Consider the following 19,676-nt stretch of genomic DNA (forward strand, 5'->3'; position numbering starts at 1 on the left):
GAGAGGCTGGCAGCTGCGGACCCCCGAGTACTGGCCTTAGCTGCTCAGGTCACTGAGAGCAGAGAACAGGACGTCCCCCTGCTACTTCTGAAGTTAAAGGGTAATTAATACCGTTTCTAAAATAAAAGGACGGAGGTAGTGAAGTATGGACAGTTCTTCATCCTTCTGCTTCCTTAAATACAGAAGTTTTTTCTGAATATTTCAGGCAGGGCTGGAAACTCTGTAGGGCTGATAATATGGCTTTACCTGAGAGTGGTATTGACCAGCATTTGGCTTGGCAACAATAAGGAGGAGGAGCTGGGGAGCAAATGGAGAGGAAGTCTTTTCTCCCTCTCAGCTGTCACTGTGTTTGTAAGACTGCTGTTGATGTGGACAAAGAGCTTGGTCAAATAATTTGTCCCAGTGCTTTCAGGTGGAGAGCCGGAGTGGTCCTTAGCATTCAATTTTTAAGTCTCAACATAGAAACGCAATCATGAGCTCTTGTGTGACTCCCTCTGTCTTTCCTTTTGCCACATAGCCACTGCTCATAGAAACGGTAGAAACAAGTTAGGTCCTGTTCTAAATTGGGATGTAATTATAAGGAAGCTATATGTTTCACAGTGGTTGTGGTTTTATCTGGCCTAGGAAATTCATACAAATGGGCTATATCCCAGGTAATTTTTACTACTAAATGTGTAATGGGAAAATGGAAACCTAAGTTTAGCTGTCTTTCCCAATTGTCATATAATCTAACAAATGGATTGTAGCTGTAGGAGTGAAAAATGCTGACAAAATATTTCATGCTGTTCTTAGCACTTTTAGAATTACCTTAATCCTGGCGCTGTGTGCACATGTTTTGGAAAAGGAAAAAAAAAAACCTTGCACATCAAAATCTTATGTTCCTTTTTGTCTCTCTCCTGCGTTCTTCCCACAGGAATTTTAAATAGGGCTTCCTTGGGATGTGAAGAATCCCAAAAAATTAAGCAAGATATATACAATTATGATCTTACTAAGTACTGCATGCTGGTCCTCAGGCAAGACCACTCTCGACTGCGTGGAGGCTGGGCTACTGCTGCCCAGCTAGCAGAGATACTAAGGTAAAAAAAAATTGCTAAGAAGTTTTCTTCTTGTTTTCTTTCTGGCCTTTCATCTTGCTCTTTTTCTTTTCAAGCTGTAATACGTTGGCTCCCATCCAGAACAAGGCTTGTTGTTCAGGAAAGGCCAGGGTTAAAGTGCAGGGAGCAGTCAAGAGCAGAGGGGTCAGGCATAGCCTAATTGGTCCTGTTTAATTCATTGGCATTGTGTTTCGTTGAGCTGGGTAAACTGTTTGGTGGGAACAGTTTTGTGTTGGCTTCACCTTTTTTTGGGAACAGTACTCATCAGTCACAGTTCTTACCCAGTAATTGCTAATTTTGAGTTGCAGTTATTTTAAAAAGTTTGTGTACTTAGATTTCATCTTGCAAAAATCTTCAGCCTGATTGACTCACAGTTTGGCTTGACTTTATTTAAATATCTATTTATTATGTCTATTTTAAATATCTATTTACATTTTAAACATAATACAGGACTCAGTTCATACAGACTAGATAGCTTCATGTAGTGATATTGTGAGAATGGCGTAATTAAGTTTAATTCATAGCTAGTAAAGACAACTTTAAACTCAAATCCCCAGTGATGTAATCTCAATCTTTGATGTCAGGAAAAATAATAAGTTTTAAGTTTTCCCCGAGTTGTACTTATTTTGGCTTAACTAGGGAGCAAAATTCTAAGGCATGAAGCAATTAGATGACCATGTCTTATTTATGCCATATCTGCAGTATGAATTTTTAATGCCAGTAATATCACTAAGAGATGCAAGATTTATCACCAGTCGTGTGATACTTAAATCATCCTCTAAGTTTTTTCAGTTTGCAGAGAAACCTGAAATTTATTTTAGCTATAAAAATGTCCTTTTGTAACTAGATGAATCTCAGCTTCATGCCTAGAATTTGCTTTCCAAGGACTTTGGTAAGCAAAGCTTTAGGTGTGTGCGTTCGCAACAAGCTAACAAAGCCTCGGTAACATGTCAGAAAGCAATGTTCATAAAAAGTTAGGAAGGCGCATTTGCTGCACTAGTATCAGTGTGGAGTACAGAATTGAAAAGCTTCCCAGTTGTAAAACATGCAGTTTCTTGTAAAAAGTCCTGCAGAAATGACTGACATGTTTGCAGTGAGTAAAATAAGAAAACTGAGATCTGAAGAACTGATTTCTAGCCCACATGTATTCCTCCATTAGAGAAAAGTTGTAGACAGACTTGCTGAAGATTTGGTGGTGAGCAATGTTTTTTTATACATATTTTTGTTGCCTGATCTGCGCACCCTTCATCATCATGCTTTTTTTGTGAGGTTTTTGTCTGCCTTTCTGTTTGGCCTTTTTTTTCCCCCCCTTTTGACCATCAGAGCCCTTCCCTAGCATGTGGAACAAGCCTGAACAGATCCTATGAAGCTGGAGGAGAAAGTGCCTTGGATATGTTTTAAACTGAGACATGCTATATTAAGTAGTAATATACTTGCTGTCTCCAGCCTGCCAGTTATTCCTCTTCCTTTTGAAGCAGCTACCTTGGAGCCAGTCACAGCAGTTAACTGCTGTTCAGTGTTGAATTGTCCCATGCCAGTGGAGCATTTCTTCTCTGATCACGTGACATTCATTCTAAGCTGTTCAAACAGGCCCTCAACTATTCAGGTTGCTTTTTTTCTTTTTTTTTTTTTTTCCCATTTCAGTCATTGTTGTGTAGGACTAGAGGTGAAAGAAGATCCTGAGGAATTTTACAAGAAATTTCTTCCTTCAGCTATAGACAACATGCTGGTTTTGGGAAGACGCTTGCAAGCACGATTTATCCGAGCAATCAAGGTATTTAAATTTCATAGTTAAAAGAGCAGAGAATCTCTGTAAACTTTCCAAGGTTACACATTGTATAAGTAGGATATTATTCTAGGGACACTGTATTATGAAAATTTATTTTCCAGAACTTACAGTAGTTTTTATTATGCCTTGGAGCTTTGAAACTGAAATCTTTCATTGTGGAGCCTTTGGTCCATTACATGTGCAAAGCTAGTTTGTTACCATAGGTTTGTTTAGAGAGTTTGGCTACTACTTTTTGCAAGTTTTAAAGGCGGGGGGAAGGAATGCAATTCTAAGTAGGATAGAAGAATTAGAGCAGTAGGACAGAAAAAAATGCCTTACAAAAGGCAGCATCCCAGTCACGGTAGTGTCTTTTTCACTTTGCATATAATTAGTTCAGTCTTTGTAACGTTTCTGTTCCCACTGCTTTATTCAGCTTTACAAAAAAGGTTTAGGAAGTCTTAAGGGTTTAAATCAGATTTGTTGAAGTTTGTTTTGCCATACAATTTCTGCTGCGAAATTGGTAAAGAATTCCAAAAATGCTTACTGCTTCTGAACCTGCACATTGGGAACCCCAAAGGCAGACTTTGTGAATTTGAACAGTTTCTCACATTTCTCTCCCTCTTTGCAGAGAATGAGGGATTTGCCCATCTAGGTTCCCTTCTGCACTTGAAGCTTTCTGAGTTCCAAAATCAGAAGAAAAAACCCAACAAACGAAACCCATGAATAATTTAAATAATCAGCCTCATGGATTCTGATAGTTTCTTTTAATATCCCCATTTCCCCTTAGTGTCTCATTTCTTGGCTCACTGGCTTCTTGCATTTAGTCAAAGATTTCCTATGTAGTATTGTGCTGGGCACCACAAACACAGTCAATCCTCAGAAAGTATCAGTAGAGTAATGTATTTTCTGTTAGTTCAGTACTTTAGAAGTGCATTTAGTGCTTAAGAAGGAAGCTTCCTGAATGACATTGCAGGAGACTCCAGTCTTATCCACAATATGTAATTTCCCCCACACTTTCTTATTATGTCTCAGCCTACATGCTACTTGAGTCATGCTTGTGGGCAAAGATTTCTTTTGAATGCAAATGTAGTCTACATTATAATTAGTCCTTTGGCTTTTAAACTTTGTGGTCTCAGAGGTGACTGGGCACCCAGACTTGGTGCTTGCTCAGTGGAACTTTGGAAATCCCACTCTACCAGTGGAGATGTGTAGTTTATTCTGCCCTCATTTGCTTTTTGTACAAGCCTTTGAAGTCAAGGGAAGTACTGAAATAGCTTTCAGAAACTGACGTATTGCCAAAACACAGAACAGATAGTATTACAGCTTAACTTATTACTGTGATTTTGTATCTCTCATTGTCAGTAAGAACCAAAGACAAAGTTAAACCATGACTGACGGCTGGGACTTACAGCAGGGATCTAGGAACAGGCTTTCCAGTGTGTCATTTGTAGAGGCTGAATTAGTGTGGGAGATAGCAGGCCAAATGCTTTATAACAACATTTGTCAGCAATGTAGTACTATCAAAAGCCCCTTTGCTGTCCACACACCAAGATTTTAAATTTCCAGTGGCCTGTGGCTCACACCTGGAATACAGACTTTAGACCGTGCGTCTGTATGTGCATTCACATGTTAAAACCTGACTTCTTCCTGGTCATTTTTTCCAGTCCAGTGTTATCACAGGCAAGCACATAACAGTCTATTTGGCAAACTGCTCAAACTTCAGCTTAATAGTGGTTTGATGTTTGCTCCCAGACCTCCATCTAGGAGGTGTTTCTGATGCCTCACCATGCCGGTTTTTAGGAACCTTTTCCATTTTTACTGTGTTCTTTTCCACTTTGGACCCTTTTTTTCCTGTGCTTTAATCTTAAATAATATATTTCACTCTTTGTGGATTAAATCTATGGTGTGTTTGTACTGAGCTATTATTTGTCTTCTTAGCCCTCCTATGCTATAAAATATTTTTTTAAGGAGTAAACAAGACTTCTCTCTTCCTGTTATGATGTTTTCAGGAATGGATGCTTTTTTTAGTATGGTTAGGTTTTTCTTGATTGATCTTTGGCCTTGAAGGACTTGCAAATTATTTTTTTGACTGGTTCCTACAGTTCCAGCAACCTCATCTGGGAATTTGATGGCGTTTTGGTCTCCAAATCCCTAAAATATACAAACCCTCCCACTGCATCAAGCTGAAGTCCTCGGTGAAGATACATACACATGCGTTTACCTACCTCTCTTTTGCTTAGGGTGAAGAAAAACAAGATTTTTTACGCTGGTTCCAAACAGTAACTGATGCCATCTGCTGGCTGTTCGGTGGGCATATTCAAATAGCAGCGTGCGGTAAGGGAAAACTAAACCCCTAAAACAATTGAAAACTTATTTATGGCATCTACAGTTCTCAAGAATCACTTTTAAGATAATATCTACATAGTATTCTAAAGTGGATTAGTTGTGAAATCAGTCTCATAAAGTAGCGCACTCAACAGAAACAGCAGTATCTAAAATAGAAAAGGTCCAATGAAGGGAAATCCTAAAGAGTTCCTCTTCCGCTCTTTCCGAGACAACCATTAGAAGTGTTTTTCTGTAATTTCCCTTTGCAATTCTATGTCTTTAAAAAATCATATTTTTTTTCTGATAAGATACAGTTGATCTCTTTATCTGTGTGTGATTAACGTATGCAGAAACTTGATCAGGTACATTGCCGCCCCTGAAAGGTGGATAGACTTGAAAACAGATTTCTGAAGTTGTTGCCGTGTCAGGAAATTTTACAAATATCTAACAAACTTCACTATACACTTCTGACCAAAATAAGCTTTCAATTAAACCAATGTTTTAAAAATCAGAATTTCGTTTCATTTCTAATATAGAACAAAAACCTAAGGATCATAAGGTGTGTAACTAAAAACACACACAGCCTGAAAACTACTAAATATGTAGACAGTGATATACTGGAATAAAAAAAGATGGTGCTTTGATGACATCAGCAGACTTGCATTAAATAAACCTGGTGTAACAGACTTTTTCCGGATATTGTTGCCCCAGTGATAATTCCACTCTTGTAATAAGAAACTGGTACTAGTGTAACATAAAAGTTTTTAAAGCTTTTATTCCACTGGAACACCAATGCCTGCTGGATATCCAAAGGCAGAAAAAAACAGGGCTCAACATGTTTTTTGGATGTTGAAGTAGTTTACTTATTCCAGTAAGTTTCAGTGTAAAAATTATAAAAGAGGGGGTTTGTTCCAGAAACAGTATCTGTTTTTACTTGCTATGGCTTATGTTTCATAAGTTTATTTGGTTTATGGTATTTTCAAGTCTGGTTCTGATTGTGTTATTTCGTGTTTGCTTGGTTTTGTTTTTTTGCAGTACTGCAAAATGATCACTTCCTGCAGTTGTTAATAACGGATGATGTTGAAACAGCAATTATAATGATGTCTGTTTTACACAATATTTTGAGGGTCAATAGGTTAGTAGTTTTCATATCATTGATTTTTCTGAATTTTAAATTTAAAACTCAGTTCATTGCTGCTTGGTAAAATAGAACTTTTTTATATACAAGAATTGTTGTGGTGTTTTTTTTTCTCCTTGGTCTTTGTTGTAGAAATAGAAAAAAATAGCTATTTTCTTTATCTTGTTAAATTGAGGAAATGGGAATCCGTTGATTGAAACAGTAGTACTGCCTGGGTCAGGTTGCTGGTCCAGCTAGCTGGGTATGTTGGTTTCCTGAATGCCTGACATATCTAAAAATAAGTCACTGTTAAAAAGCTCATAGTTTGTAATTAACACTTCAATTCTGTGTCCTCTCCCCCCGCCCTGTCTTTTTTTTTTCCTTCTTTTTAAAGTTCTGTCTTGCTTCAAGTTGATGAAGAAACCCTTCACTCTGTTTTGGATGAACTTGTTTATAAGCTTTCATCAACCACCAATCCTGTCATAGGAAATGCTGCTACAAAGCTGCTGTTGTTGGTGGCAAAATTTTGCAAGCAGCTTGTGAAGTTACTCACAGCTCGCTACAAAGGTTTGTAAGCATGCATGGGACCAATCACTCAGCCTCCTCTTACATTCACTGTAAAAATACAAAGAAGGTTTCCTATCTCGGATCAGTAACTATCCAATACAGATAGAAACTGAAGTGCTGTGTTGTTTTGGGTTATTTTCCTTCTCTTCTGTTCATTTTCATTGTAGTTTACAGTGCTGTGACTCTTTCTGTTTCCTAGATTTATTTTCTTCCATGTATTGAAGACTCTGCATGTGGCAACTTGTCTCTCAAAGCTGTTGTTTGTCACTTCCAACCTGATGGGGTTTACTTCTTTCTATGTGACGTTCTGCATCTTTTTTGCTGATGTTGAGAGATCCTAGTAGCAGGGTCCTTGTACTGCCATGGTAAGAGCCGTGTGTCAGACACCTGCCAGTGTGCTAAGGCTCGCTAGTCCAGAAGCATGAAAGTTTTACTTGAAGCCAACTTCTAACCGCAGCTGTTACAGGTCTGCTTATCTGATAGGTGCTGTTCTGTTACTGAGGAGCTGACTGTCTTTTGCTGTCCAAGTGGTTGCAATGAACTCTTTCCAAAAGTTCCTGAAATGGTTTTATGGTTTTGTCTTGATGCCTTTAGATGAGAAGGCTGAATATGCATATAATTTGCTCTGTTATTCATTATTTAATAAGGTGTCCCATTTGATGTTTCTGACTCTAGCCTCGCAGGGAGCTCCAGGAAACCCCTTTGTCCTCTGTCATGCCCATGGAGAAGAAAGGGGTTTTGATGTTTCCCAAATTTTTTTATATTCTGGATGTTATTGATGGTCAAAACTGCTTGTGAACAGCCTCATTCCTTTGGGGACAAAGACAGTAAGAACTGGGTACGCTAGACAAAAAGGTCCAATTCCTTTTTTTACACTTGTGCTGACTACATATTAGGCACTACCAGCCAGATGAATTTCTGGACCATGTGGGCAGCTTTGCCACCCTTTTGCCTACAAAACTGAGAGGAGGGCTTCCTTTTGGTATGAAATAAAGTATAATGTGCCTAAGGCTGGTGTCACATTGTAGATTCTCATGGAGCTGCTGTGTTGGTCTGATTATCCCAGCTGTAGAATGCTGGCTTGTCTGAAGAGCTGCAAGTCTCCATCAAAGGATTATATTTTATTTTGGTCTAGAATCACAGTATGCCACAGTCATTTAAAGACTCTCCCTCTCTCTTCTGTACGTTTCCTGTTTCCACTAAGAAAAAAAATACCGCTTTTCTTCCTGTATGTTTTTTTAAAGTTTGTATCCTTATGTTAGTTTTCACTCAGGCTTTGGAATCCTTTAGATAGTTTGAGTAACAGCATCAACAAAGAAAGCATTACAGTATTTCCACCATCTGGCCATTTTGTTGAAGTAACTTGGCTTCACAGTGGCTCAGAGCCATTGCCAGTATGAGGTACTTCAGCATAAGCTTTCTGTCAGTAAAGGTAGCCTGCTGGCAGTGAGGACGTCACCTGAACCTCACATCTCCAAGACTAACACGGTCTTTATACTAGGTCTTCAGGAGGACCTGGTCTTTTTGCCTGTGTGGGTTGACGCCTCTTGAGAAGCACATGTGAGGTACTCCCTGTCAGCAGCTGAAAGGTGCATGTGGCTGTGCGGTCTGTACAGAAACTGGCAAATGGTTGCATCGGACCCACAGGACTTCTGTGAGGGAACTGCCTGGTGTAGCCAGGCTATGTGCTTTTGCAGAGCTCAGACAGCATTAGGGCACCGACTGACTCCATTTGGAGTCTCACCTGTCTCTCTCATGAAGTGTTTAACTGTCATCATCTTTCCAAAATTGTGCATGTGCAATAGAAGAGAGGTGGTATTTCTGTTTGCATGAATGACTTAGTGCTCCATATCCAGATCCTGTAAGTATATATACGTGTTGGAGTTGCCCAGTGTATGAATGTACTTATGGACAATGATTTGAAAATGGAAAAGTTACTTGAATCTGCAGTTCTTCAGGAGGCTATCCAAACATGTGTCTACTTCTTGCTCTCCTTCCTTTTCCTTCTAACTCCTTGCAGAACTCTCAAGCTCTGGGATTTGTCTGATAAAAAGCTTTAGCTTTGTGTTACTGTCTGCTTGTGCCCTGTGCGCAGCACAGCGAGTGTGTGTGTGATGTGGGAGGAGCACAAGTGCGCTTTTTAGTTGCTGCGAGCCTAAAAAGCTGTTTTGTCTCAGGGATTGGATGCACATATACTCACAATTAGACTATGCTACACAGATAAGACATCAAAGAATTCCAGTTATAAATAAATATTATGAAAAATATGAAATCATCGCTAATAAAACTAGTGCTTGCATGGTGCTTTACATCCTTTTAGTAACTTACAATGACTTACTGATAAGACACCAAAAGTACATTGATAATTTAACTGCCAGTTATGTAGACCCAATAGATAATGACTTGGACATACGAAATTGTAGTTACTGTATAATACTTCTCAGTGATGGTTGGAGCACCAGATATTCATTGATAATACCCTGCATTGAAACTCAAAGGTGACTGATGGTGTTCAGCTCCAGTGCTCCTTTGCGCATAGAATCAGATTTTATTTTTTTACTTAAATTTTTAGTTTGAAATTCTGAAAAGAAAAATTCACCTTAGTGGTATCACATCCTTCTTCTCTCTCTTTTAGGATTAAAAGGGCTTTTAAGTAAAGAGTGGACTGGCAAAGGATTTGACAGGGATCTCTATCAACTTTTGGACCTGCTGGATTTGGAACAATCCAGTGGAAAAGGAGAAATGCAGGTGCTGCAGTTTAATGAGACTTTTGTATGTGAAATCCTAGTTACGTGATTTATGTATGTTTAGAATGAATTTACTCTGTCACTTTGCTTTTCAAAACCTGTGTTATTTTTTCCCTATATTCCTGGATTTTTAAAATTCACATTTATTAGGTTTTTTCCCCTCCCTCATTTTTGGTGACATCAAGAAATTGTCCAGTAATTATGGTATGGGACTGTGATTCGAGAGACTGACTTTCTGTTGCAGATTCACCATAAATTTCTATACAACTATAAGGGGAGAAAAAAATAATTTGGTTTTGCTGATTATAAACAAAAATAACTGCATCTGCTTTTCTCACGTCAGTGTTACAAATTTAGATCTCAGAACTCTAGGCAGCATTCACATAAAAGTTAAGTCATATAGGGAAAATCTTAAGTAAGAACACCTTCTGGTCTGTGTTCCCAATAAAAGAGATGATGTATATTTTATGAACTTCTTACCAAAATTTTACATGCAGGTTCCTCAAAGACAATTTAGAGGAAATCAGAGTTAACGTTTATAGAGACCTGCTTTCATGTTCAACAGAGTAGGTTTTTTAGTGTTTTTATTTTTAAAAGTCCATTTAAGACTAGAATAGATTTTATTTTTATTTATTGCATTTCAGTGACTTCTGATCATACTGTAAATGTAACATTTTTTTCTGCTGCTAATTGTCCAAACTTGTCTTTCTGTCCTCTCTAGTGTAGGTATCTTGATTGAATCACAATTGGAAATATCAAGTGCTTTCGCTGTTTTAAATACAGATTTCTAACATTTATTTATGCAGCTAATATATTTCTGCTGTAGATTCATTTGTTTACCACAGAGAGCATTGATCCAGATGATCAGATTAGCTGCCTTTGGAGCAAGTACAGGTGTCATGATAATAATCGTCTTATAGGACCTTAAATTCCCCAAGCTGTTACAAGTACTGAATTTTTATGCACTTGAAAACATGCATCAAATGCATTTCATACATTTGGTTTTTTGGCCAAATGTTGAGATTGTTCCAAATATGCAAGCGGTAATAAAGTGGTTTTATATGCAGAGAAAATATTCTACCATCTGCTTTATTAATTTCAGAGGCAGCATCAAGCAGCTTGTATAATCCAGGCTATGTGGAGGGGATTTCAGACAAGGAAAAGGCTGAAAAAACTACCCCAAGCAGTGACCACTTTACAGAGAAGCTTCAGGTAAACAGTATGGCTTTATAAAAAGCACTTAAGAGAAGAATCTAGTAAGAAGGTTTGGTTTTTCTCATGTCACAATCATTGGAGCTGCTGTCCAGGTAGTCAGTGCCCAGCCTGTCCTGGTTCATGAGCTTATTTTGTACCAGGTGTAGAACTTCCCATTTGAATTTCATGTGATTTCTGTTGACCCATTTTCTGTGTTTGTGGAGGTTCCTCTGAGTGTCAGCCCTGCCCTGCATGGGAGACTGTGACGACAGCAGTGATAAAGTCAAGGAAAATGACATCCACTGCTTTCCCCTCGTCCACAGAGCCAGTCATCTTATCACAGAAGGCAATCAGGCTGGTGAAATATGATTTGCCCATGATAAATCTATGCTGGCTGTTCCCATTCACTTCCCATCCTTACTGGAAATAGCTTCTCTGAGGATTTGTTCCCATGTGCCAGGCCATAAGTTTGGGCTGACCAAGAGTTCCTTCATCTTGAAAATGCTTTTTTTCCAGTCAGCTGTTATTTCGATAGCATAAAGGTAATCTAATGCCAATATGAGCTGTTTCGCTACAGATTCTTTTAGCAGAAACATCCAAACAATGTGCTTTTCCAGCAGTACCAACCTGCCACTTCTGGTGCCAAAAGCTCCAACTGTCCCTTTCCCAGCTGCCAAGCTTCTCCATGAAAAAAACTTACTTCTGTGATGCTTTTAAATGTTTTCTGTGTAAAAAATTTGTGGCATACGGAAAACTAGAAGAGTGGTACACTGTAGCATGGGATTGCACTAAATATCACTAGAGAGTGATGTACCGGTGGTAGAACAGTTAACTGGTTCACAGTTCACTTTACAGAAAATTCCACTGTAAATTGAATGCGGAGCTGTCCTGGAGTTTCCAATAAGCTATGCCAGAGTGCTGCAGAAACCAAGGCCCGTAGTGCATGCTCATACAGTGCTTACAAAACCTTGTTCTTCATTAATAGTTGAAATCTTTGACTCTCAGAACTGAAGTCACTTCAGTGACATAGAAATAGTATCCTCTGACTTGGAGCCCCACAGAAGAATGAAGCTACGTAAATAATGCTTGTCTTACTTGAAGTAGGATTTCAGCAGTAATGCTAGCACATGTTAGGCTAATTCTTTTGAGAAATTTAGTGTGAATTTAACATAGGATAAGGGATCTAAATCAAGTCCAGACTCTACAGCAGGATTCTTCAACTTTTTTTGCACATGTTGAGCATTACTGTGTCAAAACTAGATCTTAGAAATCAAATAGTCAAATCAAATTGTGTTATGGTCAAAGTGTTAGAAAGCAGGCAGTTATGATTTGTCGTCTAGACTGGCATTAAAAAAATATTGGACTATCTAGGGTGTAATCTTTACATTCTGGAAGATTTGTGGGGGCGAGTGTGTCCATTGAGGGCCACTAGCCCCTCCAGCTTTTGTGCTGAAACACCAAGAATGACATCCTTGTCACTCCTTATTACTCCACCATACACTTTGAGCCAATATTCCTGCTCTCATCAGGCACCTTGCAAGCCTGCAAGCCAAAATCATAGCCCAGAAAACTTGGATGATGGGCTAAGATATAATGTGGTAAAGCAGAAGGGGAAGTGTGATGAGGCTATCGGCAATCAACAAGCTACTTGACTTTCTTGTGTCATATTTTCAGTACTGTAAGCATTAGTACATGCCTCTTAAGTAGTTCCTGAGTCACTTAAATGGACTTTTGAACATGTTTGTTTAATATTGAGAGGAATGGAAATGTATTAATGTCCTTACAGTTGTATGTTCATGGCTCAGTCAGTCCCAATGTACTGAGTAAATAGAGTAACTGTACAGCTCCAGTGTTGGTTTTTTTCCTGTCTAGGTCAAAGTTGCAGTTAGCGTTACACTAAAATATCACATTTGGAATACTTTAGAAAAGCTTTTGAGAGGACTTTTTAATTTTTAACAGTCAGGTTTTGGTTATATTTACAGATTTATTTTAGAACAAGTGTGGTTAAATGCTGCTGAGGTTGAAACTCCAAACTTGGCTCACCTACAGCTGCAGGGGAAGGTCTTAAACTCTGCAAGTTATAAAATTCTGAAACTCTGGTTTCAGAAATGCCTCCTCAGTGAATATTAAAGCCTGTGATTTCTCCTTGAAGTTAGTTCACTGTTACATAGCTAACTGTAGAACTGTTAAAATGGCAATAATTTGTATTAGTCATGCATCAAAAATCAAACCATTTTATATATAAAGAGATGATCAGAGGGAGGCTGATCTGTGCCATGAACTGCTGAAGGAAGGTTGGCACTCGCTCAGTATGTGCTTTGCTTCTGTTCAGAGGCATTTCCCTGTCACAGTGTGGTCTTGCGCAAACAAATATGTCTTATCATTAGGAGGAACAGAGACTGAAGAAGAGCATGTGTTTTGCAGACTACATGGGAAAGAATCCATATCAAAGAAACATTTAAATACCTGACAGACACTATTGGTAGTTTCGCAGATGCACATCTGAGAAGTTCATGAAATGTTCTTGTAGTTTTCCACCTAGTGGAGCTGATAAAAATTTCTAGGAAAATTAACACTTTTATCAAGAAAATGTCATCAAAAGTCCTGTTTGATCCTGTGACATCATTCCACTTGTAATATATGCCTGCTTGGATTAAAAATGCAAAGATTTACAGCTCTAACTTGCAGCACTGTGTAGGCTGAAAACCTCTGGTTTCCTTGAGACTATTCTGATGTAATCACATAATCGTGATCTGTCTCTGTAGGGAGATGTGTGGACATGGTTCAGGCCTGCATTACTGTCATAAAAAGATTATGGTCTCTCAGATTGTGGTGGAGGCTGTTATCAGTTAGGGCCAGATCTTTAAATCCACAGCATCTCTTTTATACAATAGCTTCCATCCCAAATTTCCCCACCCAGTTATGGAGACAGAGGAGAAAGGATGGTTGGTGGAAAAAACACAACTCAATTTATACTAGCAACGGGAAACACACAAATAACTCGATAGTACTGTGCGTGTAAAGATATGTGATGTGCAGCAATACCAAAATTACTGGACATTAGTTCCAGTCTACAGCCTTTTTTTCCACTTTCTGGCACCTCTTATGCTTGTGCTCAGTCCATTTGTTCTCTTTCCTAGTGCTTTAGCTGCTCCTTTCATTGTCCTTGGAAAAGTGCTAGAGAAGAGCTCGGGGCTGTGGGTCCAGTGAGGGTATGCGGGTCGTGAGTGGGCAAGTGATTTTGCTGCAGTAGGAGAAGAGGAGGAGTCATGTCATTACCTCATTGTGGGGATACTCATAAAGTCTCAAGCATTAAGATGCTAATGAGGTCAGGTCCATTGCGACAAGAAGGGGTAGTGAAGGGAGGGGGAGTCCTCCTAGCTCACAGCTCCTCACACTTCACTGAGACCATGTCGAAGTGATCTCAGTAATTATTAGTATCGATACATCAGTGTATTTAGTATTAATATATTAGTCTCAATATTAATATGTTAGTGTATATATAATTGATATAGAGGCTATTATTAGCTTAAACCCTCCAGGGTCAGTTAATAGTTTTCGGTTCTCATCTGTGAAACATCTGCTGGGGCTTTTCCAATGCCAAGCACAGCAGGGCAACATCCTAACATCAAATTACAACTAGTGCAGATCTGGAAGAGTTTGCAAGGAAATTCTTTCTTAGTGTTCTCTTAATAAAGTTGATGGAGAAAATGTGTCAGTCTATTTCCTGGAGAAAAAAATCCCTCCAAATTTAAGAAGTGAGCCTTAACAGCCAACATTCTGATCTACTCTTGTAGTCAGTACAAAAATAATAGTATGTCTTATGGAATGCAGGTGCCATGCATGCTGATGGATGCACTGGAAAAGGTGCGTACTGGAGCAGATGACTAATGTTGCTTTACTTCTTCCCCAGATGATGGATCAGAATTGTTGTTCCAGTTCATGCTGGCTATGAATGTCTCTCATGGAGCATTGTTCCCTTCAGAGTCCTTAGAACTTTATCCTAAGTAAAAATACATCCTTTGGTTTGATACCAGATAGAGTGACTGGCTCAGATTTTTTTGTGGCTATAGTGTGGTAATTTGTTAGCTTGCAGGTGATTTCTCGTTGCTCAGTGTGGTCCTGCAGCCAATGGTGGGATGGCAGATTATTTTGTGGATTTCCTTCCTCAATGCTGGACCATTTAACAGAAAGAGAACGAGGGATGCTTTTAAGAAGTGTACAACTTAAGCTAATTGTTAATGTATTTGTGTATTGCAGAGCTAAACGGGAACAGGAGCTACAGCATTTAAAAAAACAGAAGGAAGATGAGGCTCTAAAACTGCAACTGCAACTTCAGAGACAGAGGGCCATGAGACTCTTCCACGAACAACAGCTGGCCTTACTGGAAATAATCCATGCCAGTATGATTTATATTAGACTATATCAGAAGATTAAATTGTCTGGGTCTCTTTAAGAACAGTTTCCCCAAATATATTTCCTAATCATGCATGTCTGTTAGCACTGTAGTCTTACTGTCTCTTCTGACCCAATTATCTGACAGAGAACATGCTAATTCTACAAGGGCTCGGTAACTACTGATCAGGATCTGCTGCCTTCAAAATGGCGCAGGAGAAAGGGAAACCCAGTTTTCTTTTGTTACAAAGCTCCACTGCAGCTATAGGTCTCTGAGACACGGCCCACAGCTAGCGGACCATGGATGAAGAGGGTTTTTAACTGATAGCACCCAAGCTTTTTTTGTAATATCTAGTTTGATTAAAAAAGTAAATTGTTAAGAGATCCCAACTCACAGTGTTTATAACTGGATTTTTGTTACATCTGCAGGTCAGGTAAATAAGTACATGGAGGAAATGGAGGGGAAATCAGCATTAACTATCCAGAGATTCTGGCGAGGCTATAGAGCAAGAAGAAGTTTTCATCAACAGAGGCAATCACTTAAGGAGTACAAAGCGGCTGTCATCATTCAGAGAGCAGTAAGTATATATACCTTGTTCTGACATTAGGTAGGACTGAGTGGATTATTGCAGTGCCTCAAAAAGCTCTGTTTATTCTCTTACTGTCGGTGCAGCTGTAATTCATTAAAAAATTATTCAGAGTATGATAGTCTAGAGCCACAAGTTGTTTAGATGGGTTAAACCTTGCATAGGTTACAAAATCTTCCAGAGTCTTGCAACTAAAATATAAGAGCTGCCACTTTGAAACCTAAGGTTGGAACTTCACCACAATACAGATGAGTCAGTAATTTATTATGAGCGTTCTTACTTATGATTTAGTATTCATGCTGACCCTCGTTTTATGTTGTCTTTTCAACATCATAGCTAGATTTATGCTTAAACAGGTGCAGTACTGAAATATTTTTCTTTCACTGACTGATTACAAACAAAGCGAGAAGACAAACTTCCTGTCTGTGATTGTCATATTCTTCTATGTTCTTTGCAAAGGCTTGTAAATTCTTGGAAAAACGAAGGAGGAGGAGACCTCTCTCTCCTTGGAAAGATCCCAAGGGACTAACTGATGAGCAGAGACTAGCTTTGCAGCAGAAGGTGGATGACTACATCAAATTGCATCCGGTCTGTTTCTTAGTCATTTCATAATTCGCATTAATGATGCAACATAAAATACTGTAGGGATGAAATATATTCAGCTTCATAAATTCTGATCAAGATAATTCATGTGAGGTATGCATATATTAACCCTGCTTGTTTGACAGCAAGGCACTAGGATATTGGGGATTAAAACCATTAATCTAATAAAAAGGGTCAAAGCAAACTGTAATTGGAAAATTTATATACTTGATGATGGATAGCTTTGGAGAGAGCTGCAGAGGAAGCAAAATTATTAAGTTAACAATTAAGTACAGCATTTGCATTCCTTGTTTAGACATTATTCTGTCCCCAAAAGATTTTAAATAACCAGCTCCTAATGGTAACAAACTGTTATTTTCCTCCAGGCTTCCCAAATGTCAGCAGAAATGAGTAAAGAATTACATATGCAGGCCCAGGAAAAGCTGGCACACTTCCTGTTGAGGAGCAGACTGGATCAGAGAGCAGCGCAGCGGAGAGAGACATTACTGACTCAGGTCAACACTGATGTGGAGCTGCTAATGAGTATGTGACTGCTCTGGTCATAGTTTTGATTACCATTTGAATTAAACTAATTTAGAGAGAAAACTAGAGGGAACAGTGGTAAAGCCTCATTTCAAAACTGAAATCTCTTCCTTTGCCATCTGCCTCATCTTGAGATTCAGGCTTCGTTAGAGATTATCCAAGTGTTGCTATAGGTTATGTATACACACCTGCTTTTCAAGGAGCATCTTCTGCTAAAAATCTCCCTCTGATACATTCACAAGGAAAGCAATGGCCCTGTTAAAAGACATGAAAATTTCTAAGAAGGGGTTCTTACACAACCTGTTCTAAGTAAGCTGCTGGTTGAAGTGCTCTCAGCTCTTCCAGATACGGAGGGAAATCTTTGAGCTATGAATTCCAAGACATGTTTTTATTTCCTCTGTTCTGGCTTTATTTGAAACGGAATTCGCTATTGTGCTATCTTAATTCCAGACAAGTAGCCTGAAGTGAAAGGGGGAGAATAGCAAACTGCAGCCACCAGAGAGCACCCAAGCTGGACAAAATTCAGCAAGTTACCGAATTCCATTATTTAGTCTGTCACGTGCTGTGTCACTGCAGCATATCACTCCCTGAACAGACAAATCAGCAACACACGCTTACACTGTGCTGGGTCCCCCAGGCAGGGAATACGCAGTGCTGCTGCGCCAGAGTGGTGGAAGCACTATGCTGATGTTACCCTGTGCCAGAAGCACTGATCCAGCAGTAGCGACCAGAAGCTCCTCTTTCTCTTAGGTCAGAGTTTCATAGAATGGTTAAAGTTGGAACGCACCTTGAAGATCATCTAGTTCCAACCCTGCTGCTGTGGGCAGGGACACCTCCCACTAGACCAGGTTGCGCAAAGGCCCATCCAGCCTGGCCTTGAACACTTCCAGGGATGGGGCATCCACAACTTCTCTGGGCAACCTGTTCCAGTGCCTCACCACCCTCACGTTAGATAATTTCTTCCTTTAGGTACTTTAGGCCCCCTTTAGGTACTAGAAGGCTGCTATAAGGTCTCCCTGCAGCCTTCTCTTCTCCAGGCTGAACAACTCCAACTCTCAGCCTGTCTTCATAGCAGAAGTGCTCCAGCCCTCTGATCATCTTCGTGGCCTCCCCTGAACTCGCTCCAATAGGTCCATGTCCTTATGTTGGGGGCCCCAGAGCTGGACGCAATATTCCAGGTGGGGTCTCACGAGAGCAGAGCAGAGGGGCAGAATCACCTCCCTGAACCTGCTGGCCACACTTCTTTTGATGCAGCCCAGGATACAGTTGGCTTTCTGGGCTGTGAGTGCACATTGCTGGGTCATGTTGAGCTTCTCATCCACCAACACCCCCAATTCTTCTCCTCGGGACCGCTCTCAATCCATTTTCCCCCCAGCCTGTATTTGTACTTGGCCTTTCCCTGACCCAGGTGCAGGGCCTTGCACTTGGCCTTATTGAACTTCATGAGATTCGCACAGGCCCCCCCCCCAAGCCTGTCCAGGTCCCTCTGGATGGCATCCCTTCCCTCCAGGGTGTCAACTGTTCCACACAGCTTGGTGTCATTGGGAAACTTGCTGAGGGTGCACTCAATCCCACTGTCCATGTCAGCAACAGAGTTGTTAAACAGCACTGGTCCCAGTACTGACCCCTGAGGAACACCAGTCATTGCTGGTTTCCACTTGGACATCAAGCCATTGACCTTAACTCTTTGAGTGCGGCTATCCAGCCAATTCCTTATCCGCTGAGTGGTCCATCCATCAAATCCATGTCTCTCCAATTTGGAGACGAGAGTGTTGTGCGGGACAGTGTCAAATGCCTTGTATAAGTCCACATAGATGACGTCAGTTCTCTTCCCTTGTCTACCAATGCTGTAACACTGTCATAGCAGGCCACCAAATTTGTCAGGCATGATTTGCCCTTAATGAAGCCATGTTGGCTGTCACTGATCACCTCCTTATTTTGCATGTGCCTTAGCATAGCTTCCAGGAGGACCTGCACCATAATCTGGCCGGGCACAGAGATGAGACAAGAAACGGAGAGGTTTCATAAGAAGACATTTCGGTGGATGCCACCACTGCATCTGAATAAAGTAGTCCTGCTTTCCCCCCTTCTTCTCCTTTCCCATTATGTATTTATTTTTTCAGATTAGCTGTAATTTGGATTGCTTTTCCAATCAGGTTTATCATGCAGCCATAAAATTGTAATGTCAGCATGGGGAAAGGAGTTACGTAGGGAAGTGGGAGGGTAGGGCTCCTTCTTTTTTTTGTTTTAAATACTCATAAAAATGCAAACAAAATACAGAAAACTTTTCTCCTTGTTCTTACAGATGCTCCAGGGTTAGCAGAGACCACAGAAAAAGATCTTGATGTCTTTATGAGTCGATCAATCCCTGTAGCTACCAAGGCAAGACAATCCCACAACACTATGCTGAAATACACTTGCTGGCCATGGTGGAAGAAGCTTGGAGATGAGTTTGTGGAGGATGATGTAATTCCTGATGATGCCCTAAATGCAGAACTGGGAACTCTGTTTATTGGTGGAAGGAAATCCTTTTAGGTAACAGGCAGAAGAATTTCTTGCTCGACCAGACTCGTACCTTGCACTATACATTCACTTGTGTGTATTTTTAAGGAAGGGAAACACTTGAATTGTAAGACAAAGCACTGAAAAAGACCAAAGCCTTATTTTAGAGCATTTTACTTACCTTATTAAGAATCTCTTCCTGTACATCAGCAGTTAGATCCCATTGATTGAGCTGTTGCAAATAGGATTTAAATA

At 39.9% G+C, this 19,676-nt stretch overlaps 1 protein-coding gene across 1 annotated transcript in view; it reads left to right on the plus strand.

The window, feature by feature from the left end:
• The window catches only part of IQCB1 (IQ motif containing B1), a 19,684-nt gene extending 230 nt beyond the window's left edge, over positions 1–19,454 (plus strand). Inside the window, exons 2-14 of the mRNA XM_009887321.1 lie at positions 4–100; positions 914–1,076; positions 2,739–2,868; positions 5,103–5,196; positions 6,223–6,322; positions 6,699–6,871; positions 9,507–9,619; positions 10,721–10,830; positions 15,073–15,215; positions 15,637–15,785; positions 16,254–16,382; positions 16,763–16,919; positions 19,225–19,454. Of these exons, the coding sequence (XP_009885623.1) occupies positions 4–100; positions 914–1,076; positions 2,739–2,868; positions 5,103–5,196; positions 6,223–6,322; positions 6,699–6,871; positions 9,507–9,619; positions 10,721–10,830; positions 15,073–15,215; positions 15,637–15,785; positions 16,254–16,382; positions 16,763–16,919; positions 19,225–19,454 (1,788 nt within the window). The remainder of the gene's footprint in view (positions 1–3; positions 101–913; positions 1,077–2,738; positions 2,869–5,102; positions 5,197–6,222; positions 6,323–6,698; positions 6,872–9,506; positions 9,620–10,720; positions 10,831–15,072; positions 15,216–15,636; positions 15,786–16,253; positions 16,383–16,762; positions 16,920–19,224) is intronic.
• The last annotated feature ends 222 nt before the right edge of the window (positions 19,455–19,676 follow it).

The sequence above is a fragment of the Charadrius vociferus genome, unplaced genomic scaffold (genome assembly GCF_000708025.1).
Source record: "Charadrius vociferus isolate BGI_N301 unplaced genomic scaffold, ASM70802v2 scaffold385, whole genome shotgun sequence".
NCBI lineage: Eukaryota > Metazoa > Chordata > Aves > Charadriiformes > Charadriidae > Charadrius > Charadrius vociferus.